This window comes from Megascapheus bottae, chromosome 10, assembly GCF_031878675.1.
Source record: "Megascapheus bottae isolate mThoBot1 chromosome 10, mThoBot2.hap1, whole genome shotgun sequence".
Lineage (NCBI taxonomy): Eukaryota > Metazoa > Chordata > Mammalia > Rodentia > Geomyidae > Megascapheus > Megascapheus bottae.
In genome coordinates this window covers 37832795-37849331 of record NC_143518.1, presented here as the reverse complement: position 1 = coordinate 37849331, position 16537 = coordinate 37832795, and the positions used below count along the sequence as shown (strand labels likewise).

Sequence of the window (16537 nt, the reverse complement as noted above, 5' to 3'; positions counted from 1 at the left end):
TATGGAAGAAGGGGAAGGAATACACCGTTTTGTTCAATCACAGGATGTCTTAAAGGGTGTGCTCCCTTAGCTCTTACTCTCTGAAGACAGTGAGAGGACTGCTAGTGAAAAGTACAATGAAAGCTGGGCACGGTGGCTTACACATGGAACCTAGCTACACAGGAAGCTGAGATCTGAGAATTGAGGTTCAAAGCCAGCCCAGGTATAAAAAGTCCATGACTCTTATCTCCAGTTAAATGACCAGAAAATCATTAGCTCAAGGGGTAGAGTGGTAGCCTTGAGCTGAAGAGCTTAGGCACAATGCCCAGGCCCAGAGTTTAAGTCCCATGACTGATAAAAAAAAAAAAAAAAAAAAAAAAAAAAGTACAGTGAGGACCCTGGTAAGGGAGAAGAGGGACGCAGGGAAGGTTACCTGTTCTCTTTAAGCTATGTACACCCATAAGGCAAATGATGACCATCTGAAAGATGAGTAGGTCAGGAAGGAAAGCATATCCACTCTCATACTCCTCCTCATCCTCGCTGGCCAGGCTGAGGTTGGGTGAAGAGGGCAGGTAGAAAAGACAGAGATTGAAGTCTTCCAGGACAGATTGGCAAAGCGAGGTCAGCTCTGAGTCCATGGAGCTATGGAAGAGCAAAAATAACAGCAAGGGTCAGTGGTGGTGTTGAAGAGAGTTTACAATACAAATTTCAGAGAAAAGGCTGGTATCCAGCTCAGTGGGAAAGTACTTGTCTGGCTGGCACAAAGTCCTGAGTCCCTCACTGGAGGGAGGGGGAAAGACCAAGGGATCAGGTAGAGCAGACTTCAAAGTGAGGGATGGAGACAGTGCTATTCTTCCCCCCACCTTTTTTTGGGCATTGGGGGGCTTGGGCAGTACCTCTGAGCTCTTCAGCTCATAGCTACCATCCTCCCCTTGAGCCAAGCCCCACTTCCATTTTCTAGAGGTTAACTGGAGATAAGAGTCTCAGGTCCTTTTATGCCTAGGCTGGCTTTGAACCTTGATCCTCAGATCTCAGCCTCTGTTAGGATTACAGGTGTAATCCACCTTGTCCAGCAAGAGAGTGCTATTCTGATTCCAAAAGAAGACAAAACCACAATGCAGCTCACTAGAAGGACACTGTCTTAACATGTATAAGACCCTAGCTTTAATTCTCAGAATTTCAGGGGGACAAAAGGGAGGGGGCACAAAGAACAACATGCAACATGGGAAGGATGTGGGTAGGCTTCCTATTCAGTCAGTCCTTCAACATCTATTAGCACACAGTCTCAGAGTATAAACTACCAGACAATTAGGGCAAAATAGCAAGGAGTGCCAAAGTCAAACTAACTATTCTCTTAAGGGCTAGAGAAATTCTAGTAGAGGGCAGAGTTCAAAAGCCCATTCTAGTCCTCATGTGAAGTAATGAGGGTTGGGTTTCACTGGACAAAGTTCCTACTCTCACTCTTTAGTTTCTTTTTTTGGTGGGTCACGAGGCCTGAACTTGGCCTGGGCTCTGTCCCTGAGCTCTTTAGCTCAAAGCTATCATCCTACATTGAGCCAAGTCCCACTTCCCGTTTTGTTTTGGTTTTTGTTTTTAGGTTAATTGGAGATAAGAGTCTCAGGTCCTTTTGTGTGCAGGTTGGCTTTGAACCTTGATCTTTAGATTTCAGCCTCCTGATAGCTAGGATTACAGGCGTGAGCCACCACACCCACCCCGGTGCTCTTTAGTTTTATGCTGATACTGGAGTTTCAACTGAGAGCCTTGTGCTCTTGCCTTGCCACGCTTTAACTTACCTACTTTTGGGTTGCAAGAGGCTCTGTAGGTACATAAAGTTCACCAGCAACCTTTTAATATCTTTACATCTGAAATGAGAAGAGCCCAAAGTACACAATGAATGGTTCTACAGTCACTGTGATCCTACTATAGTAGCTGCAGAAAGCCCCTATCCCCACAGGCTCCCTTACCGCTTTTTGCTGGGAGACAGTTTTCGAGTTTCACATTTCTTCAGCTGGTGGTACATTTTGGCTGCCTTATCATATAGCCGTTTAAGGTTCCCATAAGCTCCCTCAAAGGACACTTCTGACTGGATGCTGAAGGAGACACAGGGATTAGCTATTAAGTCTAGGCAAGGAAAGAAGTGGAAAGGGGAAACGTTATTTGCTGCCACAGTTCCAATTAACCACTAGAAAACGTGAAGTGTGGCTATGGTTCCAAGAGTAGTGCGGTAGCCTTGAGCTGAAGAGCTCAGGGACAGCATCTAGGCCCAAAGTTCAAGCCCCATGACTGACCAGAAAACAAAACAAAACAAGAAACAAAAAACAAAAACTAAGTACAAAAAGACCGGGTATATTTCTCAAGTGGGAAAATACCTGCTTACTAAGTGTGAAACTTGGTACTCAATCACATTATGGCATAAATAAAATAAATACACACACACCCCAAGAAATATATGTTTGTGGTGAATTAAAAATAGTCACAATTCTTTGATAATCTTTGTACTGAGAACTAGGGTCTTTAACTTTTCTTCTGAAATCCTGTGTTAAGGAAGAAGAGTTAGACGACAGCTTTCAGAAAAAAAGAAGTATTATATGACTAGAGATTTCTAGGGACAAGTCCTACAAAACTTGCAGATCCTTCTTCCAATTCTCTTAGGTCACAGTTCAATATTTGCAACCTTGAGCCACTGCATAAAAAAATCCATCTACAGCTGGGCACTGGTGGCTCATACCTGTAATACAAGATATAAGAATTGTGATTCAAAGCCAGCCCACACCAAGGAAGTCTGTGAGACTCTTGTCTCTAATCAGCCACCAAAAAACCAGAAGTACTAGGCCTGGCTTGGAGGCTCACGCCTATAATCCTAGCTACTCAAGGGGCTGAGATCTGAGGATTGCCATTCAAAGCCAGCCCGGGCACTAGAGATTCTAAGCTCCAATTAACCACCAGAAAACCAGAAGTGGTGCCATGGCCCAGAATGGTAGAACACTAGCGTTGAGCCAAAGAGCTGAGGGACACTGCACAGGCCCAGAGTTCAAGCCCAACAACAACAACAAAAGCCACAAGTGGAGCTGTGTTTTGAGTGGTAGAGTGCTAGTCTTGAGCAAAAGCTCAGAGACAGAGTGCAGGCCTGAGATCAAGCTCCAAGATCTGCATTAAAAAAGGGGGTGAGGGGGCTGGGAGTTTGGCCTAGTGGTAGAGTGCTTGCCTAGCTTGGACAAAGACGCAGGTTCGATTTCTTGGTACCATTTACATAGAAAAAAGTCGGAAGTGGTGCTGAGGCTCAAGTGGTAGAGCTCTAGTCTTGAGAAAGGACAAGGCTCAGGTCCTGAGCTCAAGCCCAGTACTGGCCAAAAAAAATAGGGGGAGGAGGGGGGCTGGAGTTTGGCCCACTAGTAGAGTGCTTGCCTAGCATGCATGAAAACCTGGATTCAATTCCTCAGTACTACATACATAGAAAAATCCTGGAGGGGTGCTGTGACTCAAGTGGTAGAGCTCTAGCTTTGAGAAAGCCCGAGGACAGTGCTCAAATCTTGAGTTCAAGCCTCAAGATTGGCAAAAAAAAAATGTTGGGCTGGGAACCTGGCACAGTGGTAGAGTGCTGCTTGCCTAGCATGCATGAAGCTCTGGTCTGGGTTTGATTCCTCAGTACCACATAAACAGAAAAAGTTAGAAGTGGTGCTGTGGCTCAAGTGGTAGCATGCTAGTTAGACAAAAGAAGCTAAGAGGGCCGGGAGTTTGGCCTAGTGGTTAAAGTGCTTGCCTAGCATGCATGAAGACCCGGGTTCGATTCCTCGGTACCACATACATAGAAAAAAGCCAGAAGTGTTGCTGAGGCTCAAGTGGTAGAGCTCTAGCCTTGAGAAAGTCCAAGAACAGTGCTCAGGCCCTGAGCTCAAGCCCAGGACTGGCAAAAAAAAAAAAAAAAAAAAAAAAAAAAGAAGCTAAGGGACAGTGCCCAGGCCCCAGTTCAAGCCCAGGACCAATGGCGGGGGGGGGGGGGGGGGAGTTTCCATAGATGAAAAGAATAGACCATAGACCATAAAAGAGACCACTCTGAGATTACACTGAGTAGAACTCAGAGAGACCAGACCTCCAGATAAGGTGAATTCCAATGACTGACTCCAAACAACACAAATGAAAAGAGAGAATTGCAAAACAACACTGTCCAAGTGCCTACCCCATAAACAGTGAGGCAGAATTGTTTAGAATATTAAGCTAAGTTTACTGGGCACCTCCCACATTTGGACATGCTTGCTCTATTTTGAAAGTGACTCACTCTAAGCTTATGAATGTAATACTATAAACAAATAGTGGTCTATTTATCAAAATTCAGTCTACATTGATGTAGTAGAGAAGAAAATGCACTTAAGAGCTAATACTTCATTAAAACAGGCAATAGACTTCCTTGACCAGGTGAACTAAGGATTACAGCATACAGAATTATAAAGAAGAGGGCCATGAGTGTGGTCGAGCAGTGCTTGCCTAGCATACATGAGGCCCTGGATTTGATTCCTTGGTACCACAGATACAGAAAAAGCTGGAAGTAGTGCTATGGCTCGAGTGGTAGAGCACTAGCCTTGAAGAAGTTCAAGACAGTGCCCTGGCCCTGAGTTCAGGTCTTAGAATTGTCAAAGAAAAATTGTAAAGGATATTTTGTTACTTTATATACATCAATGGTTGACTATTTTATTATCTGTGAATACACTTCTGTATTTGACCACTTAAGCTATGAACACCTCTACCGAGGCCTAGTCTATTTAATAACCCACTCTGGGAATCACACACGCACGCACGCACGCACGCACGCACAATTTACCAGTCTTGGGGCTTGAAGTCAGGGCCTGGGCACTGTCCTTGAATTTTCTCAAATCAAGCATTCTACCACTCGAGTCAGAGCATCACTTCCAGCTTTTTCTGTGTATGTGGTGCAAAGAAATTAAACCCACTCTAGGCAAGCACTCTATCACTAGGTCACGTTCCCGACCTACATGTTTAATTTTTATTTTATTTATTTATTTTTAGTTATTTTTTGCCAGTCTTGGGCCTTTGACTCAGGGTCTGGGCACTGTCTTTGAGCTCTACCATTTGAGCTACAGCACCACTTCTGGCTGAGGAATTGAACACTGCTCTTTGTGTATGCTAGGCAAGCACTCTACCTCTAGGCCAAACTCCCAGCCTCTTATTTTTATTTTGTGTGCCAGTCCTAGGGCTTGAACTCAGGGCTGGGTGCTGTCCCTGAATTTTTTTGCTCAAGCCTAGTGTACTACCATTTGAATCACAGCTCCACTTATAGCCTTTTGGTAGTTAACTGGAGATTGAGAGTGTCATGGACTTTCCTACCAGGGCTGCCTTCAAACCTTTACCCTCAGATTTCAGCCACCTGCGTAACTGGGATTACAGGCAAAACCCAGCTTGGTTTAGGTCCTTGTATAGACCTTAGCCTTAGGAGGTAGCAACAACGAGGTTTCCTTTTTGTAGTTGTTGTTGGTCAAGAGGCTTGAATTCTGGACCTGGGCGCTGTTCCTGAGCTCTTCAACACAAGGCTACCATTCTACCACGTTGAGTCACAGCGCCACTTCTGGTTTTCTGATGGTCAATTGGAGATGAGAGTCTCTAGGAGTTCCATGCCCTGGATGACTTTGTGTCCTGGCTTACTTTTAACCACAATCCTCAAATCTCAGCCTGCTGAATAGCTGGGATTAGAGGCATGAGCCACTAACGCCCGGCTACGAGGCTTCTTTACTACAATTTTGAGCCTCATGTGTACTTAGTCATGATGACTCCATTGTATCTTATGCCCCAGCAATTTTGGGTGCCCTAATTTTTTTTTCTTATTTATCTGAGATCAGGGATTGAACTTGGTATCTGACACTTTTATCCACTGCTTGGTGCTTCACAAAGTCAGCCACACCTATCCCCTATTTTTATTCTAAGAGCTAAAGGTCAGATCCACCCAGCTGCTAAGCTGGTCCTTCCATGCTGTGTCATCACATTTAGACACTGAAGCTCAGTTTAAAAAGTGTGAGTCAAGTGGTAGAACACGAGCCTAACAAGCACAAGACCAAGTTCAAACCCTAGTACTGTCAAAAAGAAAAAAAAAAAAGACACTGAAACGCCAAGGTTTTTTTCTATAGGCCAGTTTTATAACATTGTATTACTATACCACATATATTCCTTCTTTTTTGGTCATGGGGCTTAAACTCTGGGCCTGGGCTCTGTCCCTGAGCTCTTCAGCTCAAGGCAAGCACCCTGCATCCCCACTTGAGCCACAGCACCACTTCCAGTTTTCTGGTGGTTAATTCGAAATAAGAGTCTCATGGACTTTCCTGTCTGGGCTGGCTGGCTTTGAACTGCAATCCTTAGATCTCAGCCTCCTGAGTACTTAGGATTACAGGTGTGAGCCACTGGCATCCAGCAATGTACTCCTTCTTCCAGACAATAGCAATCCTGTATTTAATATATGATGATATAGTTATTTTATTTGCTGAATTGTCTATAAATCCACTTGGCTCTTTGAAAAGCAGCCAGGAGTGTAAGAGTCTTCTACAGTGGAAAAACCCTCAATCTAGTATATTTCCCTATCTATATCATCAGGAGCTGAAGAAGCAACAGGAGCAACAGGAAAGGAAGCAGAGGCCATGTGGACATGAAAACAGGGGAAGGAACTGGCAATTACTTACCATCGCAGGTAGCAATACATGGCTTCCACATTGTAATATTTGCTGCCTGCAAGGGTGCCCAGTTGATTGAAAGGCATTCCTATATAGAAAAAATAAATAAATTCTAAGCCTATAATTTTCAGTTAAAGCTGTCAGGCCCACTAGACATTAGACATCAGGCATCAGACAACTCATGAGAACAACAGCTGGGTCTGGAACTGACACTGGTATCTCAGATTGATGCTGTTAATGTTACTTCAGGGTTACTAACCTCTCTTTGTCTATTTGGTTTCCCAAATTTTACCTAAACTGATAGAACATACTCCTTCAGCTTCCACTACAGCTTTTCCCAAGAGCACTCTGAACTTTCTCAGCTCAGGTTATTTTTTACCTCTTTGCATGTACATACTGTACATGCAAATTCCCATCTTTCCCTATAATAAAAATAGTATTCTTTTTTCTTACTGCACCTCCTGTGGGGAAAGCCAATGTATTTTTCTCTTCCAAAAGACTGTAGACATGGGCTGGGAGTTTGGCCTAGTGGTAGAGTGCTTGCCTAGCATGCACAATGACCTAGATTGGATTCCTCAGTACCACATACATAGAAAAAAAGCCAGAAGTGGTGCTGTGGATCAAGTGGTAGAGCTCTAGCTTTGAGAAAACCTAAGGACAGTACTCAAGCCCTGAGTTCAAGCCCAGGACTGGCAAAAAAAAAAAAAAAAGACTTAACAAGGGGAAAAGCTAAGACTTTCCTGGTACCTTCTGAGTGTGCACTACTAAGTAGAAAATATATATGATACGTGAAATATAAGAGAGCTTAAGTAGCAAGGATCAAAGGGAAATAAGCAAGTGGCCCGAAATTTCATTAGTATTATCTTCCTAATGGAAATGCTACTATTTCAGAAGCTCCTGTGAGGATTTACTTACCAATCTGGGGAGCTACTGAAAGGGCTTGGTAGTAAAATCTCTCAGCTAGAAGCTCCGTGTCTACACCAGCCAATTCATTCTGATAGCGTGCTACAGAAGAAAAAAGATTTTAGAAAACGTGTCCCTGAAAGGAAGGGACATAAGAGAGGAGGCAGTCTCTGGTATAATACTATATGACTAGGGGAAAACTGCTCAGTTCTTTATTTTTTGACAGTTCTGGCCTCTTTTGCTCAAGGCTATCACTACCACTCGAGCCACAGAGCCACTTCAGGCCTTTTTTTATGTACGTGTACTGAGGAATCAAACCCTGGGCTCTGTGTATGCTATACAAGCACTCTATCACTATGCCATAGTCTCAGGCCTCAGCATTTTTTTTTTTTTTAAGTACCAGAGCTTGAACGTAGGGCTTTATGCTCTTGCTTGGCTTCTTGGTTCATGGCTAGCACTCCACAGATTACACCCAGCCGTTTTTGCTGCTTAAGAGTCTCATAAGAGTTTTCTTCCATGGCTCGCTCTGAACTGAGGACTATCAGCATTTGTCTAACTCTTCTTTATTATCTCTTCTCAATTATGGGGAGCTGCAGCATATATAATGGCTTAAAAAGACCTCTGACACTTGACTCTGGAATGCAACTAAATAATTCTGGAGGGAAGACACTGACAAGGACATACTGGTACACCTAATATGAAATAGTTGACCACTCTGCACCATGTGACAAGGAATGGGCTTGGGGCAGAGACAGCAGAAAACTCAGGCCAATAAAAGATAATGTGGAAGTGGCACTGTGGCTCAAGGAGTAGGGTGGTAGCCTTGAGCTGAAGAGCTCAGGGACAATGCCCAGGCCCAGAGTTCAGGTCCCAAGACCAACAACAAAAAAGATAATGTGTTCAGCAGTCACACACCAGAAGCCTAATGAGGGAGGAATGTATGAAAACTGCAAGATAGCATTTTTGGGGGGCCGGTCTTGGGGATTGAATTCAAGATTGAGCACTGTCCATGCATGGGCTTTTTCAAGGCTAGAGCTCTACCACTTGAGCCAAAATAGCGCTTCCAGCTTTTTTTTTTTTTTCCCCCTTCTGTCGTGGGGCTTGAACTCTAGGCCTGGGTGCTATCCCTGAGCTCTTTAGTTCAAGGCTACTACCCTAACACTGGAGCCACAGCATCTCTTCCAGTTTTTTAGTGGTTTATTGGAGATAAGAGTCTCATGTTCTTTAGTGCCTGGGCTGGCTTTGGACTGTGATCCTCAGATCTCAGCCTTCTGAGTAGCTAGGACTACAGGTGTGAGCCACTGTACCCAGCTCATTTCCGGCTTTTTCTATCTATGTGTACTGAAGAATTAAACCCAGGTCTTTGTGCATGCTAGGCAAGCACTTTACCAGTAGGCTAAACTTGGCCCTGATAGACCTTTCTGTAATGTGTTATCACTGGGGCTTGAAAGGGCTTGGGTTGCCAGTCATGTAGCTCAAGGCTTCAAATTGTGATCCTCAGATCTCAGTACCTAGGATTACAGATGTAAGTCATAAGCAACCAGCACAAAACAACTCTATTCCATTTGTCAGGCAAATAAGGATTTACTGAGCTTTATGCTAAGTTCCTAGGAGCCCATAAGGACAAAAGCAAGCCTTCCATTAACTTAAACTCTTCCCAACAACTACTAAAAACAGTGATCATTTTGAAGACCTTGAAGGCCTTTTCCCTTTTGCTTATTCAGTGGTCCACTCTGACTTATGGGAGGATGGTAGAAGAGAGGATCACCATAAGCAAATTGATGAGAAAGTCAATAAAGGAAATAGCTTTTCTTGCTCTTCAATCACATTTAAGGTGAAAACAACAACTGAAGCAGCTTGTGCCCTTCCTACAGCCCAAAACAGAGAAAATTAGAAGTACAGCTTCTTACATAAATCCCCTAGGTACACCAGACATCTGTGGCATGCCATCTGTGCCCAATCCATTTCCTTTCCTGAGGCAGATACTGGCTTCTTACATCCTAAAAGAGAGAGAGAGATTGATTTATAACCTTTTCCTCTGGCCCTATTTAGGAGAGTATTTAGAAATACTCTCACAGGTGAAAAAAAAGAGATTGTAGGTAGGCCTTGAACAATCTTCCAGGGCAGAGAAAACACTCATCTAGAATGAAGGCAGACAAAGATTCCTGGGTCTGGAACTGAAAGGAGATTTAGGCCCTCAACTCAGAACAGCACTTTTTTTTTCTTTTCTTTTTGTCGGTCATGGGGCTTGAACTTGGACTGGGCGCTGTCCCTAAGCTCTTCAGCTAGAGGCTACTGCACTTCCCCTGGGCCTGGGCAATGCCCCAGAGCTCTTCAGCTCAAGGCTATCACCCTACCCTTTTCTAAAGGTTAATTGGAGATAAGAGTCTCAGGTCCTTTTGTGCCTGGTCTGGCTTTGAACCTAGATCCTCAGATCTCAGCCTCCTGAGTAGCTAGGATTGCAGGTGTGAGCCACTGCGCAACTTCAGAATACCACCTTTAGTTCATCTGAAAGGTCAACATAGGAAGACTAACAGAAAGAATGAAGAGATGAGGCTTGGGTGTCAGGAATGTTAAAAATCGCTTGTGTAGGAGGTATTTACGTAAAAGGCTTAGGTAAAGATGAGAAACTAACTTGCCCAAAAAGAATGAAATGTAAAACAGGCCCAGGCAAATACTCTTAGCTTCTATCTAGTGAAGGCCCAGGGAGAAAAGGTAGCCACCAGAGAGTCTTCAACAGAGACAATTAGCTTATCTTGCTTAAGGACAGGTGATGGCCCAAATTAAATATGCCTGGTATCTTATCTCTCCCTTCCCTTCATCCAAGTAGCCTTATAATTTAGGTCAAGGACCTTAAGCAGGGCCAGGAGTGTAACCTAGTGGTAGAGTGCTTGCCTAGCATGCACAAAAACCCAGGTTCAATTCCTCACTACCACATATACAGAAAGAGCCAGAAGCGGCACTGTGGTTCAAGTGGCAGAGCGCTAACCTTGAGCAAAAAGTGTCCAAAGAATGTTTCCAGCCCCTTAGTTCAAGCCCCAGGACTGGGGGGTGGGGGGGTGCCGGGGGGGTAGAGGCGAGGAAGGGCCAGGAGTTTGGCCTAGTGGTAGAGTGCTTGCCTAGCATACAAGAAGACCAGGGTTCAATTCCTCCATATCACATACATAGGCCATAAGCAGTGTTGTGGCTCAAGTGGTAGAGCTCTAGGCCTAAGAAAGCCCAAGGACAGTGCTCAGGCCTTGAGTTCAAGTCAGGACTGGCAAAACAAAACAAAACAAACAAAAAAAAAAAAACCTTAAGCACCCACTCCCCACAAAAAGAAAGAAAATCAAACAAACTTAAGTAGTTTCTCAACATGCCAGATACTGATTTAAGTATCTGGAACATTAACCTGATCCCTTTAGCAACTCTACAGAAGTTACTATTTGCAAAAGTACAAATCTGTTAAGTGGCAGAATCAGAACTCAAAAAGCAGTCTGGCTCCAGAGACCATCCTATCATCCATCCCCCAGGATGACAGCCTCTCCTGCTTGGGAAGCTCCCATTCTGAAAAGCTCTTCCTAATGTTCATATTAACACTTCCTGATTGGCTGAATTTTTTTTTTCGATCATGGGTCTTGAACTCAGGGCCTGAGTGTTGTGCCTGAGCTTTTCCACCACTTGGAGCCACAGTTCCACTTTCAGTTTTCTGGTGGTTAACCAAAGATAAAGCGTCTCACACTATTTTTTTTTTTTTTTGTGGGTCATGGGGCTTGAACTCTGGGCCTTGGTGTTGTCTCTGAGCTCTTCAGCTCAAGGTTACTGCCCTATCTCTTGAGCCAAGCCCCATTTCCCGTTTTTTAGAGGTTAATTGGAGATAAGAGTCTCAGGTCCTTTTGTGCCTGGGCTGGTTTTGAACCAGTATCTTCAGATCTCATCCTCCTAAGTAGCTAGGATTACAGGCATGAGCCACCACTCTGGCCTCATTTTTTTTTTTTAGCCAGTCCTGGGTTTGAGCTCAAGGCCTAATTACTGTCCTAGGACTTTCTCAAGACTAGAGCTCTACCACTTGAGCCTCAGCATCACTTTCGGCTTGTTTTTTTTATGGAGCTTGAACTTGGGGCATTGAGTACTATCCTTGAGCTTTTCTGGCCCAAGGCTAGAGCTCTACCACTTCTGGTTTTCTGGTAGTTAATTGGTTATTTGGAGATAAGAGTCTCACAGATCTTCCTACCAAGGCACTAGAGCTCAGGGACAACTCTCTCTCTCTATTCTAACTCATATGTTTGTCAAGTTTCATGAAGCATCTGCAGGTATTGCTAGTATTTCTTAGCCTGGCTAGGTCACAAAGCACACAAATCCAGAGGAAAAGAAGGCCAGCAGAAGAGGAGCATGAAAATTTTACTCCTCTATATCACCTGTCTTCAGTTTCAATTACCTATGAGGGGGTCAGTGACATGGGTCCAGTCAATGCAGCACTGGAGTTCAAGCTGATAGTGGGACTGGATATAAAGAAGGAGATGCTGGTAGAAGCCAATACCAGCGACCAGGTGTGTCCTGTAGGCACATTCCAATGTACTCCTGCTGTGGATGTGCTAGATTACAAAAGGAAAAGAATAGTCTAAGTAATATGCCTAGAGAACCATTCCCTATTCCTCAACTATTCATCCTATTAAGAAAATAAAACCTCTATTCTTGGCTTTGGAACATCAAAAACATCTCCCTTCATTCACACGTCACCCTTGCAGCCTTAGATCTACCTCTGTGGTCTCCCCTATATGGTACCAGACTCCATTCTTTCTCTAATCTCAATTATGTCTGTCTCTCTCTTTTCTGTCATCTTGTCTTTGGTTCCTCTACCTCAATCATACTCTGGACAGAAGACTGGGGCAATAGGACAACTCATTGTTACATCCTTAACATCCGCTTTTCAGACAAGTTTCTTCCCAAGTCCAGAAACTTTCCTTACCTTTTTATTAGTCTTGATAAGTTGAATAACTTCATAGTATACCTTTCTCCACAGTAGTTCTTCAGCCTTCCTCCCATAGTCTACTGGATGCAGGAACATGAGCTTGACACAGAGCTCACGCAGCCTGAGAGAATAGTAAGAAATCATAAATGGCTGTCATTCTTTGGTGAGAGACACAAGAAGAGAGGGCAAAGAGACTTGTATTTCCTGTTGATATATCTATATGCCTCCCAAAAGATATCTAAAGTCAATATAATGTGGGCTAGCAGAAGTATAGGAAGATAGTGGGAATTTCAAATGCAAAAGCAAAAAGAATTTTAACAATGTGCATTTTTCCTCTTGCAGTTCCTTTACTCTATTTCTCTACCCCCTCCTTTTTTTTTTTTTTTTCAAAGTAGGGCTTGAACTTGGGGCCAGGCGCTATCTCTGAGCTCTTCAGCTTAAGGCTATCGCCCTACCCCTTTAGCCACAGCACCACTTCTTTCTCTGTCTTTTTATCCCACCTTTGTCTTCCAAGATAACTCCTTCAAACAAACGTCATTCTTCTAGTCTAACAGCCAAAAATTCACAGTCCATAATGGTACCATGAAGTCAAGAGGTAAAAGAAAATGTGTGTTAAGGTCTGGAAGGGTTTCTGTAAAGATAAAGATGGGCAAGGAAACAGTAAGGATCTCAGGTTTAGTCTCCAGCTTACTTATTCCTCAGGCTAATGTTCTCTGGTTTAAACACTTCTTGATAAGCAGTTTTGTTGCAAAGGATGAGGTCAAGTCGATGCACAGCCTCCACCACAGCCCTGCAGAAAAACATGAGCAAAGAGCCCCTGAGTCCCATCTGGGTTGCTGATTCTAAAGGAAGAGTTAAAGAATTACAGGTGGGACGGGTGTCTGTGCCTCAAACCTATAATCCTAGCTACTGAGGAGGCAAAGACCTGAGGATCGTGATTTGAAGCCCATCAGAACAGCAAAGTCCCTGTCAGACTCTTATCTCCAATTAACACTCAAAAACTTGAAGTGGCTCAGGGACAGAGCCGAGGCTCTGATTTCAAGCCCTATAAATAAAAAAGCAGAATTACAGGTACAACATAACATACAAACTCCACAATCTCCATATGGACATAGGATGTGAGATTTTCTGTTGTTACAAGTAAGGAAAATGTTACAGGAATTCCATGAGTGCTTCTAGACACCTACAATCCACAGGTCAGCCTACCACAATAATTACCCTCAGACAGGTATGTTGACACATGTCCCTATTCCCAGCACCTAGAATGTCAAAAGTCTGGGATCAGCATAGGCAACACAGGAAGACACTAATTCAAAAAATAGGAAAAAAAAATTACCGTCTACAATGTGAAATATGCCAGGCACTGGTGGCTCACTCCTATAATCCTAGCTACACAAGAGGCTGAGATCTAAGGATCACGGTTCAAAGCCAGTCCAAGCAGAAAAGTCTGGGCGACTCATATCTCCAATTAATCACCAGAGAACTGGCAGTGGAGTTGTGCCTCAAAGTGGCAAGGACAGCATTCAGGCCCTGAGATCAAGCTTTTGTGCTCAAGGCTAATGCTCTACCACTTGAGCCACAACTCTATTTCTGGCCTTTTTTTTTATTATTATTATGTATTTTGTTATTGATATTAAGTAATTACATATATTTTACAGTACTGGGTCATAGTTATACTTAGCTAATATCACAATAACTTGTTTACTTTTATAAAACTAAGCATCATTATTGTAGTCTACCAAATTTATAAATGTTGAAATATACAAAAGCCTTTAGTCTTACATTGTTTCTGGCCTTCCCTCCACCCCTCAGCCAGTGTATACATTTGAAATAGTCTAGGGCTCTCTTTAGATTCCCAGTCTTTAAAAAAGTTATTAATATCGGGGTGTGGTGGCTCACACCTGTAATCCTAGCTACTCAGGAAGCTGAAATCTGAGGATCAAGGTTCAAAGCCAGCTCAGACAGGAAAGTCCATGAGACTTTTATTAGCCACCAAAAGGCAAAAAGTAGAGTTTAGCTCAATTAGTAGAATGCCAGCCTTGAGCAAAAAAACTAAGGCCAGTGCTCAGGCCATGAGTTTTTATGTTGTTGTTTTTTGCTTTTTTTGTTTTGTTTTGTCAGGGGACTTGAACTCTGGGCTTGGGCGTAGAAAAAGCTGGAAGTGGTGTTGTAGCTCAAGTGGTACAGTGCTAGCCTTGAGCAAAGAAGCTCAAGACAGTGCCCAGATCCTAAGTCAAGTCCCAGGACTGTCCAAAAAAAAAAAAAAAGTCATATCATATGCATACATGTAAGCCACACATGCCTAAGTCTGTCAGTACTGTCAAGGTAGGGTTTGAAAGACTAAATCTGAGAAAACATAAGGCAGGAGACAAGTGAGGGACATCGCACATTACCCATACTGTCTAATAACAGGCAGCACCAAGACTCAGCAGCATGAGGCACATATACCACCCCTAGCCAACTCCTCATCAAACTAGGGACTGGCTAGGGGAGTCTACTAAGGCAGTCCAGTAGCTTCTAGATTGAATCACTTTTCTATTTTTGGAGCAGCTTACACACCCCTTTGCCTTCTGGTTTACAAGGCCAGAGCAGCTGGATTCCTACTCAGGGAAGAAGACAGCATGCTCTTGACTCTTTCACTGCCAAGTGGGGTCCAAGGCAAGGAATTTAGTATTTTCAGATAAATAACTGTTTAACAGAGTCTAAGATCCCAAACCTTACTTCCTACTAGAGGCAGAAAACTTGGCTTGGTCTCTATACTTCATCCTAATGTGATTTGTTTTGGGGACCTATGTTCCAATTCACACACACACACACACACCCTCCAGCCAAGGTGGGAGGAATTTATAAAGGCTTATTTTCCAAGAAAAAAGTCAAAAGGCTGAAGACTTGAGGACTGTGGTTGGCACCATGGAAATAAAAAGCCAGGAATGGAAATTGCCTAGCAAGAGACTGATTTTAGTACTGAGCCTGAGAGGAGGGCAGAACTCAAGAGTCCCCAGGTGCCCTGAGAAGGGCTCCCATACCCTCAGTACACTCTGGACCCGAAGTCCAGTTGTTTCTCAAATCCTACCTGGGCAGTAAGTTGGTGTGTTTGCACGTGCGGTTTACATGCGTGCAGATGGAATTTGCCACTGATTATGTATTATTGGCTTTGAGAAGAGTACAACCGAGACAGCTCTGTACAATTCGGAGAGCTCAAGCTAGGGCTTGAACTCGGCCTGAGCACGGTCCAGTTGGTGGCCTCAAGCTACCACAAGCAGTTTTCCATCCTCTTTTTCTGGTCAAACCCCCTCATTTTGGAGCCTTAAGGGATGTCAATGTATATCCAATCCAAATCTTTGCTTTCAGGGAACAGGAAACTGAACCCCAAGGTCACATAAGGAGAGAGGCAAAACAAGGACTCCAGGGTTCTAAGCACCATTCCCCTCCGAGTAGTCTCCATTTGTGACCTCTCTCCTTCCACCGCCGGTCACTATTTCCACCTCAACTTGATCCCAACTCCGCAAAGCTCCGCGCCCACCCGAAGCTCACAGCCAGGGGGATTTCTCCACGTGCTTTCTTCCAAACCTCCCACCCACTCAACTCCTCCTCGCATCGCCGTCCCAGGCTAGGAGATTCCGCTTCCTTCCCGCTTCCCGGCCCTGTCCAAAACTGCACCCCCGCCCCGTCCCGCGTCCGGCCCCGGGCCCGCCTGCCCGGGAGGCCCCGCCCCTCGCCGTCGCCCCACTTCCCCCCGCAGCTGCACTCACCGGTAGAGCCGCTTAGTGTGGAGGACCTTTGCCTCGGGCTCGCTGCTCTCCCCTGCAGGGGGACCTTGGCTCATGGTGTCCGGGCCCGGGGGCGACTCGTGGTCACAGGCCCCCACCACCCATCACTACCTCCTCCACTGCCGTCGCCGGCCGCAGGCGCCACCGCCGCCGGCCCTGCCAGGCCGCCATCGCTGTGAGGCGGCTCCTGCGGCAGCCCCGCCTCTCCGCCTGGGAAAGTCTCGCGATAGCGGCCACACTGGCGCGGACCATTGGCGGGCTCC

General features: G+C 44.6%; 1 protein-coding gene across 2 annotated transcripts in view; it reads right to left on the bottom strand.

Annotated features, from left to right (window-relative positions):
- Positions 1-16473, bottom strand: part of Smg5 (SMG5 nonsense mediated mRNA decay factor) — a 35390-nt gene extending 18917 nt beyond the window's left edge. For both annotated transcript variants that reach the window (XM_090340754.1, XM_090340755.1), the window contains exons 1-10: positions 16257-16473; positions 13196-13294; positions 12502-12625; positions 11971-12127; positions 9464-9553; positions 7566-7655; positions 6660-6738; positions 1944-2069; positions 1773-1841; positions 413-621 (exon numbers count right to left, since the gene is read on the bottom strand). In XM_090340754.1, the coding sequence (XP_090196880.1) occupies positions 413-621; positions 1773-1841; positions 1944-2069; positions 6660-6738; positions 7566-7655; positions 9464-9553; positions 11971-12127; positions 12502-12625; positions 13196-13294; positions 16257-16330 (1117 nt within the window). In that variant the 5' untranslated portion in view covers positions 16331-16473. The remainder of the gene's footprint in view (positions 1-412; positions 622-1772; positions 1842-1943; positions 2070-6659; positions 6739-7565; positions 7656-9463; positions 9554-11970; positions 12128-12501; positions 12626-13195; positions 13295-16256) is intronic.
- Between the last annotated feature and the right edge of the window lie 64 nt (positions 16474-16537).